The sequence below is a fragment of the Thalassophryne amazonica genome, chromosome 3 (assembly GCF_902500255.1).
Source record: "Thalassophryne amazonica chromosome 3, fThaAma1.1, whole genome shotgun sequence".
NCBI classification, from domain to species: domain Eukaryota; kingdom Metazoa; phylum Chordata; class Actinopteri; order Batrachoidiformes; family Batrachoididae; genus Thalassophryne; species Thalassophryne amazonica.
Genome location: NC_047105.1, coordinates 30,326,722 through 30,345,277, shown reverse-complemented (window position 1 = coordinate 30,345,277; position 18,556 = coordinate 30,326,722). Strand labels below are relative to the sequence as shown.

The window sequence follows — 18,556 nt, the reverse complement described above, 5'->3', positions numbered from 1 at the left end:
TTGCCGGAAATGCATCACTTTGCCCGGTTCTGGATCACGACACTGTGTCACTTTGGAGTCATTCCTGGCATCTGGCTGGAGCCCTTCTAATGCAGAATGATACACACTGTGCCCGAGAATGTGTTTTGAACACAGAATGATATAAATTATACTTATTAAATGAGAATTTACTTAGTTTTGAAAGGCACTGTTATGTTTTTACGAGCAAAAAATGAAGTGTTTTGAAATACCTTCAAACCTGCATTATTTGGTCCATATATGGTCAGTAAAAAGTTGCTAAATTGAAATAAGTTTAGTGAGATTCCACATTATTTCTGAAAAAGCATAAATGTGCTGTGTTACAAGAGCTCTCATAACAAAAGATCAACTTATTTCTCTATAGTACTACACTGTATATAACTGGAAACGGCCTGTATCCACCATTCAACCTTCATGAACAAAATAATGCTTCTTTTAAAGGGTTATTAGCTCACTTCATGTTTTATTTATACTGTTAGAGATGGAGAGCAAAGGAGGGTTTTACATGTGTGGCGGTGAGATTTCTCCCGAATTAAAAAGTAAAAACCCCCACATTTATGCCCATTCATGATGTTGACATGATCCCCAAAGTACACATGGCTCACTAGTACTGACACGAGGCTGCTGCTTCAGTGATCCACAACCGGCAAATTTTCGTGTCAGAGATAAATGCGTGCAGCAATTAAACAGCAAGACATAACATACTGACATTTTCTACCCAAGTTAGTAAGTCTTTTCTCACTCTTGAACCAATGACACTGAATGGCTAACTCACCTTTGCTACTTCTTAGAGATCGTCACTTTCACACTTGCAGGAATGAGTGAGTCAGAAAACGCGCGCACACCACCGAGAACGGATGTTTTGATTCCTCTGCTGATCACAAAGATGGCTGGATATGGTCGAGCTTGGTCTATTGTAGACAAAACATCAGTCTTTCCATTGGTATCAAGTATTAGCTTATTCATGCTGATTACAAGAAACGGCGGCGCAAATACTACAGCAGTGATCCGGAACTGGCAATGATCCAGAACTGGGCAAGTGACTGTATGAAATCTTTATGCATTCCAGAAAGTCCGCCTGTCACTATGTGTCTTAAACCACCAAACTGTCACAAAAGCCATAAAGACAAAACACATATGTCCTGGTGGTCAACATTGTTTAAAACGTAATCGCGTTTTCAACAATCTCTGTCCCTTCCAGCTCGATATTTTTTCTCATCCCCGTGTCCTGTAAACCCTCACAAGTGCTTCTACTCCGACTTTCTCATCTCGTGCTACTTTACGTTTGACTGTAGAATTTCTGGGTTGTGCTTTCTTTGCTCTAATCTTGGTTGGACGTGCTGTCTCATGTATATCATAAGCCAAGTTGCTCTGTTCCTCTTTTTTTTTTTTTTTCGTCTGTCTCTATCTTGGATTTCCTTCCACCCAGTTTAAATAGAGGCCCTGAAAAAAAAATCACAACATAGATTTTTGTTATAGCAGAAAAATGAAGCTAGAACTATAATTTTAAAGAAAATAAACCAGAATTTTCAAAGATAGACCATCCTGTGAAATGCACCCTAACATACCACCCACAGATAGCTTAACCATATTACAAAATCCAATACTATATATATATATATATAGAGAGAGAGAGAGAGAGAGAGAGAGAGAGAGAGAGAGAGAGAGAGAGAGAGAGAGATGCTAACTAAAATTTTAAAGTGTTTTATAATCTAAAAATCAACAAACAAATTCGACGATCCAATCCGCTAAACTTTTGTGACTCGATCAGTGTCAATTTATACGGTTAAATTTATTCTCGTTTTTATTTTAAAATCAATTAGCATTTTAGCAGCTAACGGAAAAAAAACCCACGTTCCACACCGGCCATAAATTATTATTCAACAGAACAAAAACAAAGACCATGCACAACAATGATCCACGCTAAATCAAACAAACATCGTTTAAAAGCCACCAGGCAATAACCTCATTTTCCCCCAAATGTACACATTAAAAACAGAGAAGACGAAGACCACGGTTCTTCACAAATAAACATTAAAACTAAACTTTTCACTCAGAGCGCAACACAAATATTTAAAACAAATAATTATTCGTGTCCTACATCCCATTTTAAGTCCACTCAACCGGACAGAGCATTACACCATCAGCCCCCCCGCCGCCCCAATGGAAAAACACCCCACATTGTGAAAAATAAAAACAGTCGGGCGCCATCACCAAGGTGGACCACTCCCTGGTATGCGACCCTCATCGAGACCCTATAAGCTTGGCATCATGGGCTTTCCACTTCCGTGGCATCAGCTGGACCACGAAATGGCTGGACTTTCCCCAACTAACAAAATTACCATAGCTATTAGAAAAGAAGGAAAAAGAAAAAAAATTCCACTGTGACTTTCAACAACTCTCCAAGTTAACTACAGAAATTTCAGACAGAAACCATCACTTTAATACAACCAACATCAATTTTATAGTAGTCATTATTGCAGAAATTTGATTATAACAGGTTTCTTGCTCACCCAATGATCAAGGCCCCTTTTGTGTTGGTTGTAAAAACTTGCATGGACTGCTGTCATTCACCGGGAACAGATTACATCCGGGTCACAGCACCAATTGTAATTTCCCCTGATTCTTTATGTAAAATACTGCCCCTTTCCAAGAACCAAACCATTATATTTCTCATTTAGATTTTGTTAAGACTGGAGTGTCTCTTGACCTCACCTCACCCCCTTATCTTGTCCCACACATCTGTTTCATTAAAAGAAGGATTTGACCAGGTATTTAAATTTGAACACAATTACTCTGGCAGATAGACCTCTGCATGGAGAGTTATTAAACAGAATTTAAATGTAACAGAATGAGTAGGGTGAGCTTACCATACACAAAGCTTTGTGGGTCCGTTCAGCAGTCTGTACCTGAAGTAGCCTTAGCAGGTCATCAGCAAGAGAATATCAGCCGAAGAGACAACTACCTTTCCCTGGACCCCAATTTTATAATAAGAATCAGCTCCTCCTGTTCCTAGATCTGAAGGGTCTTCTTCCCCTCTGCTTCGGGGCATCGTCCTGCCCACTGTACTGTGCTGTCTTCTTACTTCCTCTTTTTCCTGAAATGCCACCTGTGCCTAAACTGATAAGAAATTGTTTTGGGCAAAAAACTGCTAATGGAAGGACTGTCAGCAAGTCTTATTACCGCGGTTATACCACAGAAATATTTGCACGTCTCAAGGTTGCACAACATTCTGACAAACAAACAATCTAATCATACCTGCGTATCAAGTTTAATCTCCTCATCTTGCTGACAGACGTCCAGTACTGACATCCTGTTCCATATGTTGTTTGCACCATATGCGTGTTTCTCAATGTATCTCACTGGCCCTCAGCAAAGGAACACATCAAGTTTACAATGCTTTGAAAATAATTATATGAGTTTAAGTGCCTTCAGCTACTCCCTTGTTTTGCACTCGGGCTCACCACAGCAAATCCAGGGTGGATCTGCATGTTGAACTGGCACAGGTTTTACGCCGGATGCCCTTCCTGACGCAACTCCATATTACATAGAGAAACGTGGCAGGGGTGGATTTGAACCCGGAGCCTTCTGAACTGAAACCAAGCTCATTAACCACTTGGCTACCACCCCTGCTGAAAATAATTATATAACATCTTAAAACAGCATATTCAGAAACAGTTTTAGCAGAAGCAAATATAATCATAAACATAACAAGCCTTCAATTTGGTGTACACAATACACAGTTCAGAAGTATACAGACATACAATTCAAAAGTATTTGAACATATAGGTATCGTGTAATTAACCATAACTATTGATTACATGATTAATAAGCATTGATAAATGTCAATTACTATGCGCATATACGTAATATATCCTTCAGTTTATTGATGGACATGTGAAAACCAGGCCATCTTGTGAAGACACCCCGTAGCTTGTACAACACTTTTATACTAGGTGGGCGTTACAGTGGGTGTGGCTTAGTCTCACATTTCTAATGTTACTGGCTCTCACCAACAGGGGGAGCGATCCCTTTATCTCAAACTTGCATGTACAAAATGGAAGTGAAAGTTAACTCTTGTTGAAACTTTAAACCAGGTTCCAGACACTTTTAAACAGATAACTAAAGCAAACACTTGATAACTAACATAAAATAAGGAATTAGCACAGATATTATCTAACAGTACTATAGTAAAAAAAAGTACAACACCAATAGTTCTGTGCTATCTCAATATTAATTGGAAAACACCAGGCTATTTTGATGTCGAATGACTCCTGCTTGTTTCTTTTCAGTGATGCGGGCATTGGGCATCCCATGTCGTCCGGTCACAAACTTTGAGTCAGCATACGACTCTAACCAGAATCTGATCGTCGACGTTTTCCATTACAAAGATGGAAAGTGTGAAGCTGAGGACAGTGTGTGGTGAGAAAGTGGATGGTGCCAACAATGACACATGATATCACATTTAGAATGCTACATTATTAGAGGCCTTAAAAAGTAGGGTTGAAATCCACCCCCTCTCCCCCCAAAAAAACATGTCCTTCTTTTCAAGTTATTATGATTACAGCAGTTTCTTCACAGACCATTGTTGGGTATCTTGCCTGTTGTCTAAGTGGACAGTGACAGTGACCAGTGTTGTCTCAGTGAATGAGGCATTCCGCTTTGCAACTGATTAATATCTATCTATAAAGCGTGTTCATGGAGAGATAGAAAAAAATCCAGAAATAAAAAACACTGGTCAACAATTTTTTTTTTTTTTTTTTTTTTAGAACTGATTTAGGGTCATTTTGGGCTGCTGAATCTGAATCTGAACTCAGATTTCCTCTATCACATCATGTGTTTGTTTGTTTTTTTTGCAATCTGCATGTTCCATGTTGATGGATTACACAAAAGTTGCTCATACACTCATGAATTTGATGCCACTAATCATGCACAAAAGCAGCTTCAAAAGCATAATTTTTAAACCAGGTTCGTGATTGTTTATGGTGCTGAAGAGGTGTGCAAGACTGTAGCTTTTGCTTCAATGCTTGATAGGAGAAACATGTTTTAGTATCTCAAAAACATGATGCGATTGGCAAAATCTAAGACCAGATTTGGGTACAGAGCCCCCAAATTACACAAAATCTGTTAAAAAACTCCAAGAAAAATTGTGCTGGCCAGCATAATACACAAACAGCCTGACAGATATGTGACCCACAGACACACAGACGCTTCTTGCTTTATTATCACAAGGCAGAATGTTCTCACACACCAGCTTCTATAAAGATCGTCAACAAAGCTCGCACTTTTTTGTAGGAATATATACTTTCTACGGGCAGGGGTGCCGAAAAGGGGAGAATAAGGGGGGGATTCTAGGGGCACATGATTGACAGGGGCCCAGAGAGGCCCGTAATGCAATATTAATACTGACAAAATAACATGGGGGTGGCCCAGTAAGATTTTTTTTCATGGGGCCCAAAATCTCTGGCAGCACCCCTGCCTACGGGCACTGCACTAGTGATTCTTGAACCAGTAGTCTGTGCTGTTGTGTGTCAGTCATGTGGCAAATCTGTGTCATTCTGGCAATTTCTTTTGAGTCAAATAACATCCAATATGTTGTCCAACTCATGTTTATTTGTCCATCCTGGCTTTTTTTTTGGAGTTTAATAGTCCTTAAGTTAGACACCACAAGCTGAGGGCTTCCAGCAGCAATCCACTGTTGACTTCTCTATGCTGCTGTGGGCCAGCAATCTCTTTTGTTCTGATGATTTGTTTTGTCCAAACTGTGTCAAATAATATCCAATATGTTATCTTGCACACATTTATTTGTCCATCTAGCTTATTTCTCAAATTAAAAGTCCTTATCTTAAGTAACAGCACGTGCTGTGGTGTGCACATGTAGTCCCAGCTGAGTTCCTATCTGTTGTTAAACTCATTTCAAGGGAAACTCTGCATTTCAAACTAAGTTTCACATACAGGAAAAAGGTGAGACTTGTTGTCCAGTGCAGTTTATACTCTGGAAAATACATTAGCTGACCTCTGACCTTGATAATTGACTAATCCTAATAAAATACCATCTTTCCAGCCCTATGCTCAAGGTGGCTGTGTTCGTCAGATATCTAGCATATATGCCAATATACATATGTACATACACAGTTACATAGAAACAAAATGATGACAACAGTGCATACCTCCAGGCAGCATCTCTAACAATCCAGTACAGGGACACTTAATTGTCTTTAGTATCTTCAGCCTACTGATGGAATCTGGTGCATTTCTTTCTTGAAATAGGAACGAGAGAGATCTTGTTTCTTGGTGTTTCTCCTCCAGTGAATATTCTTCCCATTCCAGTTCAGTCTGTATTGTTGTGTTTTAGTCATGTAATGGAGAATGTCAACTTGTTTTTTTTAAGGAACTTCCATGTGTGGGTGGAAGGGTACATGAGACGGCCAGATTTGTCTGATGATGGCAGATATGATGGCTGGCAGGTTTTGGATCCAACGCCTCAGGACACAAGTGATGGTACAGACCATTGCATAGTTTATTGGGAAACGCCTCCTGAACATCAATTTTATCCACTTCTCTGCTTGGAAGGCATGTCATTGGGGGTAGTAAAGTTATTTCATATCTTTGTCTCCCCTTGCAGGTGTGTACTGCTATGGACCAGCTCCTGTATGTGCCATCCGTTCCGGAGAACTTGATCTCAAATATGACGTCCCATTTATCTTTGCAGAGGTCAATGCCGACTGTATTGACTATCTGGTGAGTGGCTTTTGCATTAGCTTCACATTTGTTGGTTGTAAAGAACCTGGGATCTTTGTCTCAGACTTGATCTTCTCATGAACCCAGATCTTCTTCTTGTGACAGACCGGGGTGGGGTGGAGGGTGATGAAGCAATTATACGTGATGCAACCATGTTGTAGTTAGCTTGTCCTGACGTTTCCTAAGTCAGTCAGCGTTGAACCACTTACATGTCGCAACCTGTACATTGACCACTGATACACTTGTTATAACCAGCCATTCAGTGGTAACAGTTGCCGGAGCGTAGAATGCCTTGATCTCCAAGATGTCATTAACTGCGATTTAATTGTAGAGCAACTGTCATACCTTTGGAACACTGGTCACTCAAGACCAAAGCAAAAATAGATACATTCAGTCATCAAGATGTGACAACTTCCAGGTCCCCACTGTATTTCACTCCAACAGGCAATCACCTACTTGGTCCGTTACCCAGGTGTCATAATGACAAAGCGGATGAGGGATTGAATTTTGATTCCCAGTGGCCGAAGTACATCTCCCCCAAAGTGAATTTGCTACAGGTTGAAGGATGACCTTTAGTCCTAAATGTAGTTACTATCAAACTTAGGTCAATGAGGTGGAGGGGGCAGAGCTAATGTAATGCTCTGTCTGGGTTGGGCAAGATCTAGACCAGGGTTGCCTAAATCTGTCTGATTATTTTATTCTGATGTTTCACAGCTCCTCACTGCCTGAATGCACATGTCAGAATTAGCCACAGGTGGAGCACGTTGAGTGAAAAAACATGCAGGGCAGGTGACCACCAGCAGATTTGGACAGCCCTGGCTTTGACCTTACTTGAGTATCGGTTGTTGCTCTAACATGATTGATGGCTGTATAAAGTAATTTAATCTGAGATTCAAGTATGAATTTCTGAATGAACAAGGTTTGTTTGATTCTGGGTAAAGTTTCAATTTTATGTGTTTCTGTGTATTTCAAGGTTGCAGAAGATGGCTCAAAGACCACACTCAAGTCGAACACTAAGAGGGTCGGTCAGTGTCTTTCCACAAAGGCTGTTGGCGGAGATGAGCGGCAGGACATCACTAATACCTACAAACCCAAAGAGGGTATGTTTACCTGACCTGCAGATAACACAGCTATTTGTGTTTTAACTCACCCCTCTGGGACAAATGACAACTCATACGATTAGTAAATTCACGACAAACAACTTTTTAATAACAGTCAAACATAATTAAATGTTGGAATTGCTGACAAAAAGTTTGCCCTTTTCAGCTTTTCAAACATGAGAATTTGCTCCTCTTTGTATTTTGTTATGTGCACTAATTTTAACTGATACAGGGACCAAGACCGATTTTCTCCTCTTACAGGGTCGGAGGAGGAGAGGGTCATCTTTAAATACACCGTCAAAGTTACACCAGCAAAACCAGAGGAGAAGGAGGAGGAGAAGAAGAAGGAGGAGAAGAAGGAAGCTGAGGAAGAAGAAACCCCTGAGGCACAACCAACAAATGAGGAACTGTCCATACAATTTGATGACGTATGTTACACTTTGTTGCACTTTATGGCCAGAGGTGTCAAATCCGGCTTCAGAAAGTAAAAACCCTCCCATGTGTTGTAGTAGAGAAGCTTGAATCTTTGACTGGACTGGGTTGCTTGATGCGAGGATGTTTCGCTTCAAATCGCAGAAGCTTCCTCAGCTAAAATTCTTGCTCTGGTAGTCTAACTTCTGTCTTGACTCTTGTAGAGAAGAATAAACAGAAGCCACAAAGGCTGGAGTTTTAAACCTAACCAGACCCCTCCTACCGAGAGGCAGACTGCTATAGGCTAGTGACTAAACAATAGCTCTAATTAGCACCTATTGTGCTCTAGTTAGGACCCTCCTAATCCTCCTAACGATGGGACGGATGCCTCTCCTGATGACTCCCTTGACGACTCTCCTGATGATGTGAATGACTCATTACCATGAAAAAAAGATTGAAACTGCTTTGACCTGAGTACCCCATTGTAAACAAGGGACAAAGCGTGTCTCAGACCCCCTCCCCAGTTAAGGCTGGGTTTCAGATGTTTCACATAGAATGCCTCCTTGACCCCTCTAACAAACCACGCTTTTTCCCCTGTTTACAATGGGGTACTCAGGTCAAAGCAGTTTCAGTCTTTTTTTCATGGTAATGAGTCATTCACGTCATCAGCAGAGTTGTCAAGGGAGCCATCAGGAGAGGCGTCCGTCCCATCATTAGGAGGGACAGCTGCCCTGTCATTAGGAGGGTGCTAACTAGAGCACAATAGGTGCTAATTACAGCTATTGTTTAGTCACTAGCCTACAGAAGTCTGCCTCTTGGTAGGAGGGATCTGGTTAGGTTTAAAACTCCAGCTTTTGTGGCTTCTGTTTATTCTTCTCTACAAGAGTCAAGACATAAGTCAGACTACCAGAGAAAGAATTTTAGCTGAGGAAGCTTCTGTGATTTGAAGCAAAATGTCCTCGCATCAAGCAACCCAGTCCGTATAAGCCAATCAGTATAAGTAGAGGCTTAGTTTACCCATAATCCCTTTGGTGTGTTAATGTTCAAATCTTCAGAATTAGTGCATTAGTGCATTTAGATGCAGCAGAGGTCAGATGGTCAAGCTGGCATCGTAGACGTAACTCCAAATCAAATCAAATCAATTTTATTTATATAGCGCCAAATCACAACAGTCGCCCCAAGGCTCTTTATATTGCAAGGCAAAAGCCATACAATAATTACAGAAAAACCCCAACAGTCAAAATGACCCTCTATGAGCAAGCACTTGGTGACAGTGGGAAGGAAAAACTCCCTTTTAACAGGAAGAAACCTCCAGCAGAACCAGGCTCAGGGAGGGGCAGTCTTCTGCTGGGACTGGTTGGGGCTGAGGGGAGAGAATCAGGAAAAAGACATGCTGTGGAAGAGAGCAGAGATCAATCACTAATGATTAAAAGCAGAGTGGTGCATACAGAGCAAAAAGAGGTGAATAAAAAGAAACACTGGGTGCATCATGGGAACCCCCCAGCAGTCTAAGTCTATAGCAGCATTACTAAGGGATGGTTCAGGGTCACCTGATCCAGCCCTAACTATAAGCTTTAGCAAAAAGGAAAGTTTTAAGCTTAATCTTAAAAGTAGAGAGGGTGCCTGTCTCCCTAATCTGAATTGGGAGCTGGTTCCACAGGAGAGGAGCCTGAAAGCTGAAGGCTCTGCCTCCCATTCTACTCTTACAAACCCTAGGAACTACAAGTAAGCCTGCAGTCTGAGAGCGAAGCGCTCTATTGGGGTGATATGGTACTATGAGGTCCCTAAGATAAGATGGGACCTGATTATTCAAAACCTTATAAGTAAGAAGAAGAATTTTAAATTCTATTCTGGAATTAACAGGGAGCCAATGAAGAGAGGCCAATATGGGTGAAATATGCTAACTTGTAGTAATTATTTTTCAGTTCTTCTTTATAATTACATTTTTGAATTTACAATTGTACATGCGGAGCCCAAAAGCATTGTTTTGTTATTTTTTGTCTTGCTATCTTTGTCTTGTGTGTGTGTGTGTGGTTTACAGGGACAGAACGCTGTGAACGTCAACCGCTTTACAAGCAGCCTTTGAAATGGAAGAGCCCAGTTGGGCCACTTGTGACGTAACTGGCTGATTGCATCCTTTGAAGTGTAGAGATACAGAAATGGGACACAGTTTCTTTAGCCCCGTTTCCACCAAACGGTCCAGGTCGATATGGCATGCGATTTGTGTGTTTCCACATCCAGATTTAGAAACAGGTACAAAAATAACCGACCCGTGCCATGCCACTTTTTTGGCACCATTCAGCTGGGGTCCCAAAACAATGGAATGGTGACAACCCGCTGATGTCCATCGACTGGCTCAGCAGCTAAAGCAAAAGCCATAGTCCTCACGCGACCATTCATACAGTTCCAAATGTTTCAAATATTAAAACCATTCACACTGAGTGAATATAAAGTCTCAATTTTATCTGTTATGTCATTTCAGTCTGATTCATCATCACAGCCTGACGAAAACATATCCATATAAAGCATCCTTTATGTGGATATGCATAAAAGACTGAAATTAAACCAAAACTAACAAAAAAAATGAAGCGTACAGCGACCTTGACACTTGACAAAATCAAAATGAAGCACCATTGTGTGATCATATATGTAACGAGTCTCCGAGTCTGTGCTGTCCAACTCCACACCCACCTGCAGCTCCGTTGTCTTGAAAATGTGTGCGCGCACACGCACGCATCGAAGCCAGAGACACTGGAAGGCTGGAGAGACGTGTCTGTGTAGGGAGGGATGGGTGCTGTGTGTGACTGGCCAATCACAGAGTGTCAGTTACCCAGTGAGGATTTTCCTTTAGCACAAGCACTGATATTGATGAGTTTTACTCTTATGTATGTATGTATGTATGTATGGATGGATACCTTTATTATCATTGTCATTACAACAACGATATTGCCACACTCACATTCCACAGACAAACAGCAATTAATCCACAATTATTACTTGTTTACCGTAATAATGGCACACATCAGAATTAAGACAACACATATACATTTGACATTGTTTGTGTGCACTAAACTTGAAACAGTCCATTTTCCAAATTGAGACGATGTGAGTGTGTGGTAGCCGCTGCAACTGGAGTCGCACCGCCTGCCAGCTTGGGAAGAACGGGGGCCTGCCGCAGGGGGAGCAGGAAGGGAGGTAAAAGGGAAAAGCTGGAGCATGCTTCAGTCCATGTGTAATTCAGTTTATTGTCTTTGTGGGTTGAGATAAGAATGGAGCCGAATAATCTCACCAAGGCCTAATTAAATTCCTCTGGAGGTAAACAGTGGGCAATTTCTCCTTGAGGGTAGATAAGCCTGGAGTGTTGTAGCTGAGCAGTGAAAAACACTTTTAACAGTTCCACTTGAACAACCAAATCCCAATTATGAATTAAGAATATTCCCAATTATGAATTAAGAATATTCACCACCCTCCGAAACCTTCAGCTTCAACTGCAAGGCACACATCAGCTCCAAGGTGTTATCCAATTTGTGTCTGAGTTCAAAAGTCAGCGCAGTCTGAGAATGCACTGCCTTGCCAACCTTGTTAATCATGACGGATAAGCAGTGGTGGGCACACTTCCGATAATCCGATAACAGATAATTATCGAAGATAATGTTTTCATTATCGGATTATGGTTTAGAGACAGTGGCACTAACAAAAAGACAGGAGGCAGAGCTGGAGGTGGCAGAGCGGAAGATGTTGAGATTCTCTTTGGGAGTGACAAGAATGGACAAGATTAGGAATGAACATATCAGAGGGACAGCTCAGGTGGGATGGTTTGGAGACATACCCTCTGCAATCAGAAACCACTCTATCATCTGTAAGCAAAGGAGAACTGGGGACCAAAAAAAAAGTCATTTCTTTTAACACCATACTAATATAATCGCAATGTCACCAAGTCATCCAGAGGCATACATGTTTAACTTATGGTTCAAATTTTAACCACTCATTTTAGACAAGTTATTTAAAATTATTGTCATGTCTGAAGTTTATAAAGTGAAATATCAGATATATGTTTTCGTTTTAAAGTAATGTGCTAATTTTAAGGTTTTGTGAGCACATGCTGTGCCAGGCAGCAATGCATTATGGGTAGCATAAGGTAATCTCAGACGTTCACAACAGGACAAATGCATTTCAGACACTGTGTTCAGGGTCCACAGATAACAGCATTAAACTTTAGTGCCTAAAACTCTCATGAATATATTCTCTGGGTTTATAGACGTTAGTGTATTTGCGTTTGTTAAATTCCATGCATCTTAAATGTAGCAGACACGGATTATCTGGAATTTTGTTTGACATTTTTTCAAGGCCGCTACTGCCATCTACTGGCCAAGAGTGTTCATGGCAGTATTAAACGTCTGGGTACATGGCTGCTCTCAAAGTGTTGGTATTGTCCATTGTCCAGGCGCTTTTTGTGTGCATATATGTTAACTTTGTATTCTAAAACTACGGTTAGAAGTAATTCCGACTCCTTATCGGTCCACACGAACGAGGTTGGCGCCATGTTTTTAGTTTTTGTGGAAGTGACGACAAGAGAATAAGGCTCCTGATTGGATAGAATTTTAATCATTACCGCCACCCAAAGGTTTGGCAGACTAATTACAACACATTTATACGGTTCAATGTGGATGGATTTTTTTTTTTAAACGACGTAGTGTGGATGAAGTTTTTCCCCAAACTGAAAGGGTAAGATATTCGGTTTTACAAATACCCGACAACGTGTGTAGATGGCCTTATGTCTGTGAAAGGCACTATGTAAATAAATTTACTTACTTACTTACTAATATTGAGTGCACGTTTTACAACATCATAAAAGCTTCTGGGGAAAACCTGGTCTTGTTAGGAGAGACGGCATCCATCCCACTTTGGATGGAGCAGCTCTCATTTCTAGAAATCTGGCAAATTTTCTTAAATCCTCCAAACTGTGACTATCCAGGGTTGGGACCAGGAAGCAGAGTTGTAGTCTTACACACCTCTCTGCAGCTTCTCTCCCCCTGGCATCCCCTCATTACCCCATCCCCGTAGAGACGGTGCCTGCTCCCAGACTACCAGTAACCAGCAAAAATCTATTTAAGCATAAAAATTCAAAAAGAAAAAATAATATAGCACCTTCAACTGCACCACAGACTAAAACAGTTAAATGTGGTCTATTAAACATTAGGTCTCTCTCTTCTAAGTCCCTGTTAGTAAATGATATAATAATTGATCAACATATTGATTTATTCTGCCTTACAGAAACCTGGTTACAGCAGGATGAATATGTTAGTTTAAATGAGTCAACACCCCCGAGTCACACTAACTGCCAGAACGCTCGTAGCACGGGCCGAGGCGGAGGATTAGCAGCAATCTTCCATTCCAGCTTATTAATTAATCAAAAACCCAGACAGAGCTTTAATTCATTTGAAAGCTTGACTCTTGACTCTTCCATCCAAATTGGAAGTCCCAAAAAACAGTTTTATTTGTTGTTATCTATCATCCTCCTGGTCTGTACTGTGAGTTTCTCTGTGAATTTTCAGAACTTTTGTCTGACTTAGTGCTTAGCTCAGATAAGATAATTATAGTGGGCGATTTTAACATCCACACAGATGCTGAGAATGACAGCCTCAACACTGCATTTAATCTATTATTAGACTCAATTGGCTTTGCTCAAAATGTAAATGAGTCCACCCACCACTTTAATCATATCTTAGATCTTGTTCTGACTTATGGTATGGAAATTGAAGACTTAACAGTATTCCCTGAAAACTCCCTTCTGTCTGATCATTTCTTAATAACGTTTACATTTACTCTGATGGACTACCCAGCAGTGGGGAATAAGTTTCATTACACTAGAAGTCTTTCAGAAAGCGCTGTAACTAGGTTTAAGGATATGTTTCCTTCTTTATGTTCCCTAATGCCATATACCAACACAGTGCAGAGTAGCTACCTAAACTCTGTGAGTGAGATAGAGTATCTCGTCAATAGTTTTACATCCTCATTGAAGACAACTTTGGATGCTGTAGCTCCTCTGAAAAAGAGAGCTTTAAATCAGAAGTGCCTGACTCCGTGGTATAACTCACAAACTCGCAGCTTAAAGCAGATAACCCGTAAGTTGGAGAGGAAATGGCGTCTCACTAATTTAGAAGATCTTCACTTAGCCTGGAAAAAGAGTCTGTTGCTCTATAAAAAAAAGCCCTCCGTAAAGCTAGGACATCTTACTACTCATCACTAATTGAAGAAAATAAGAACAACCCCAGGTTTCTTTTCAGCACTGTAGCCAGGCTGACAAAGAGTCAGAGCTCTATTGAGCCGAGTATTCCTTTAACTTTAACTAGTAATGACTTCATGACTTTCTTTGCTAATAAAATTTTAACTATTAGAGAAAAAATTACTCATAACCATCCCAAAGATGTATCGTTATCTTTGGCTGCTTTCAGTGATGCCAGTATTTGGTTAGACTCTTTCTCTCAGATTGTTCTGTCTGAGTTATTTTCATTAGTTACTTCATCCAAACCATCAACATGTCTATTAGACCCCATTCCTACCAGGCTGCTCAAGGAAACCCTACCATTATTTAATGCTTCGATCTTAAATATGATCAATCTATCTTTATTAGTTGGCTATGTACCACAGGCTTTTAAGGTGGCAGTAATTAAACCATTACTTAAAAAGCCATCACTTGACCCAGCTATCTTAGCTAATTATAGGCCAATCTCCAACCTTCCTTTTCTCTCAAAAATTCTTGAAAGGGTAGTTGTAAAACAGCTAACTGATCATCTGCAGAGGAATGGTCTATTTGAAGAGTTTCAGTCAGGTTTTAGAATTCATCATAGTACAGAAACAGCATTAGTGAAGGTTACAAATGATCTTCTTATGGCCTCAGACAGTGGACTCATCTCTGTGCTTGTTCTGTTAGACCTCAGTACTGCTTTTGATACTGTTGACCATAACAGTTTATTACAGAGATTAGAGCATGCCATAGGTATTAAAGGCACTGCACTGCGGTGGTTTTAATCATATTTATCTAATAGATTACAATTTGTTCATGTAAATGGGGAATCTTCTTCACAGACTAAGGTTAATTATGGAGTTCCACAAGGTTCTGTGCTAGGACCAATTTTATTCACTTTATACATGCTTCCCTTAGGCAGTATTATTAGACGGCATTGCTTAAATTTTCATTGTTATGCAGATGATACCCAGCTTTATCTATCCATGAAGCCAGAGGACACACACCAATTAGCTAAACTGCAGGATTGTGTTACAGACATAAGGACATGGATGACCTCTAATTTCCTGCTTTTAAACTCAGATAAAACTGAAGTTATTGTACTTGGCCCCACAAATCTTAGAAACATGGTGTCTAACCAGATCCTTACTCTGGATGGCATTACCCTGACCTCTAGTAATACTGTGAGAAATCTTGGAGTCATTTTTGATCAGGATATGTCATTCAAAGCGCATATTAAACAAATATGTAAGACTGCTTTTTTGCATTTACGCAATATCTCTAAAATTAGAAAGGTCTTGTCTCAGAGTGATGCTGAAAAACTAATTCATGTATTTATTTCCTCTAGGCTGGACTATTGTAATTCATTATTATCAGGTTGTCCTAAAAGTTCCCTGAAAAGCCTTCAGTTAATTCAAAATGCTGCAGCTAGAGTACTGACGGGGACTAGAAGGAGAGAGCATATCTCACCCATATTGGCCTCTCTTCATTGGCTTCCTGTTAATTCTAGAATAGAATTTAAAATTCTTCTTCTTACTTATAAGGTTTTGAATAATCAGGTCCCTTCTTATCTTAGGGACCTCATAGTACCATATCACCCCAATAGAGCGCTTCGCTCTCAGACTGCAGGCTTACTTGTAGTTCCTAGGGTTTGTAAGAGTAGAATGGGAGGCAGAGCCTTCAGCTTTCAGGCTCCTCTCCTGTGGAACCAGCTCCCAATTCGGATCAGGGAGACAGACACCCTCTCTACTTTTAAGATTAGGCTTAAAACTTTCCTTTTTGCTAAAGCTTATAGTTAGGGCTGGATCAGGTGACCCTGAACCATCCCTTAGTTATGCTGCTATAGACTTAGACTGCTGGGGGGTTCCCATAATGCACTGAGTGAAGACTGCCCCTCCCTGAGCCTGGTTCTGCTGAAGGTTTCTTCCTGTTAAAAGGGAGTTTTTCCTTCCCACTGTCGCCAAGTGCTTGCTCACAGGGGGTCGTTTTGACCATTGGGGTTTTTACGTAATTATTGTATGGCCTTGCCTTACAATATAAAGCGACTTGGGGCAACTGTTTGTTGTGATTTGGCACTATATAAATAAAATTGATTGATTGATTGATTGATTGATTTTAAAACATGCAATTGCGATGACACTTCCAGGGCTCCGTAAAAATGCCTGTTTTTACAAATAAAAATGGAATATTTTACAAAAGCACATTTATCTTTTAACCAACACACGACACACGTCACATTAACGTGCTGGTTTACATAATGGATTACTGAACCAATCACTGTTTAGCACTTTTACCCAGAATGCTTTGTGGTCTGTGTTTGTTACAAAACCTCAGAATTAGTGCCTTATTCAACATTAAAAGATATATGTTATATTTTAACTTTGTACAAATGACAGAATTGACATTAATGGAGTTATTCTATCAGTATTTTCAAAAAACCATAAGTTAGTATGACTTTATTTTTCAAGACCTCATTGATAGGGAGCTGGCCTTCTGGCTGCTCTTGGTGTGTCTCTGTGGTGGGAGCGCTACTGTAAACAAGAGCTTCCAGCAGGAGCAGAATGTTGAAAGAAAAATGATTATGATTAGTAAAGAGTTGATTTCGTGGGTGCTCTCAGGATTTGTCTGTGCTGCTTCCTGCAGGGGGCAGCATGGTCAAACATTCTTTATTATTCTTAGGTCTTTTACTGCTTTTGATGCTTTCAAAAGCGATCGTGTTAAAAATCAATTTCAGCTCTTTAATAACTGTAAATGTCCCATAGACAACACCAGAATTTATTGGTTATCGATTATCTGTAACTTCCGATACATTTTTGGGTGGTTTATCGGTTTATCTTTATCAAAGATAACTTTTCAGGTATCTTATTATCGGTTATCGAAGTTAATTTTTTGGTTATCTGCGCCCACCACTGCGGATAAGCGAGGCCCCGTGGTTCTTGATGCCGCTGTCTTGCCAATTTTCCGGTAGATCAGGGCAGCACATAAGCCAAAAAGTACCAGCCCTGTTGCCATGAGACCAAAAATGAATAAATCCTCAACGTCCTCAACGGAGAAAGGCGCCAAGCATGCAACACGCCAAGACCCCCGGGAGTCGAGGACATAGCCCGCAGGATACGTTTCATCTGGGCAGGTAGGATCCCCCGGTCCTGACCTTCTTGTAGAAAAAATGGTGTCAATAGCATTCAGAGACCAGCTGATCAATTCCATGGTTAATCCAATAGTAGTCCAATAGATCCAGAATCCAATATAGTTTTGAAGAATTCACAGTCTCGTCAGAGTCCCAAGCTGAAAAATCATGCTCGTACTCATCAAAAATGCTTTATCCGTACCGGATACTCATTCGAAACGAGTATCCGGCTCAACCTAATATGTACCATCATATGCAAATCTGCTATCGTGTCTCTCACGTTTCCACTTTTTGTGCTCCTGTAGGTTGGTGACCCAGTAAACGGACAAGATGTCAATTTGATGCTGGTGTTGTCTTGTAACAACAAGGATCCCATGCCATTGTGCATCAACATCATTGTCAAGGCAAGAACCTACTGTGGTTCATCACGTGGAACCATCCAGTCCGAACTGAAGCAGGAAACACTGCAGCCAGGAAAAGGTAGCTTTGATTTTCTGGTGTTTATAACTCACTGATAGGTCACTGGCTACTGGTTAGTGCTCCGTGGCTGATAGGATCCCAAGTCTTCAGGGTCCTGGTAATTCAAATCTTACTGTATTGCTGTGGGACTTGTACCAGTTTTGGAGGTGGGGATGGACCAGGTTTTCTGTCTGGGTGGCACAGTGGTAGGAAATGACGTCCTGTAGCACCCTCAACTAGATCTCGAAAATATAACAATAAAATAAATTATTTTACACAAAAATGCAATGTTTGAAGTTTTTTTTAATAATAAGCCATTTTAAATGGGTATTATAGGCTTTATGTTACAGCCTATAATGGAATCTGGTAACATTATTTGCATCAGTTGCTCACTTTTTTCCCCAGCATCTATTGATTTGTTGATACTGATACATATGATATCCAGTGTCTGTG

General features: G+C 40.5%; 1 protein-coding gene across 1 annotated transcript in view; it reads left to right on the top strand.

Annotated features, from left to right (window-relative positions):
* Positions 1–18,556, top strand: part of LOC117506476 (protein-glutamine gamma-glutamyltransferase 2-like) — a 54,747-nt gene that overhangs the window by 32,976 nt on the left and 3,215 nt on the right. The window contains exons 7-12 of the mRNA XM_034165971.1: positions 4,311–4,440; positions 6,410–6,519; positions 6,644–6,759; positions 7,733–7,859; positions 8,121–8,287; positions 17,950–18,124. Coding sequence (XP_034021862.1) covers positions 4,311–4,440; positions 6,410–6,519; positions 6,644–6,759; positions 7,733–7,859; positions 8,121–8,287; positions 17,950–18,124 — 825 coding nt within the window. The remainder of the gene's footprint in view (positions 1–4,310; positions 4,441–6,409; positions 6,520–6,643; positions 6,760–7,732; positions 7,860–8,120; positions 8,288–17,949; positions 18,125–18,556) is intronic.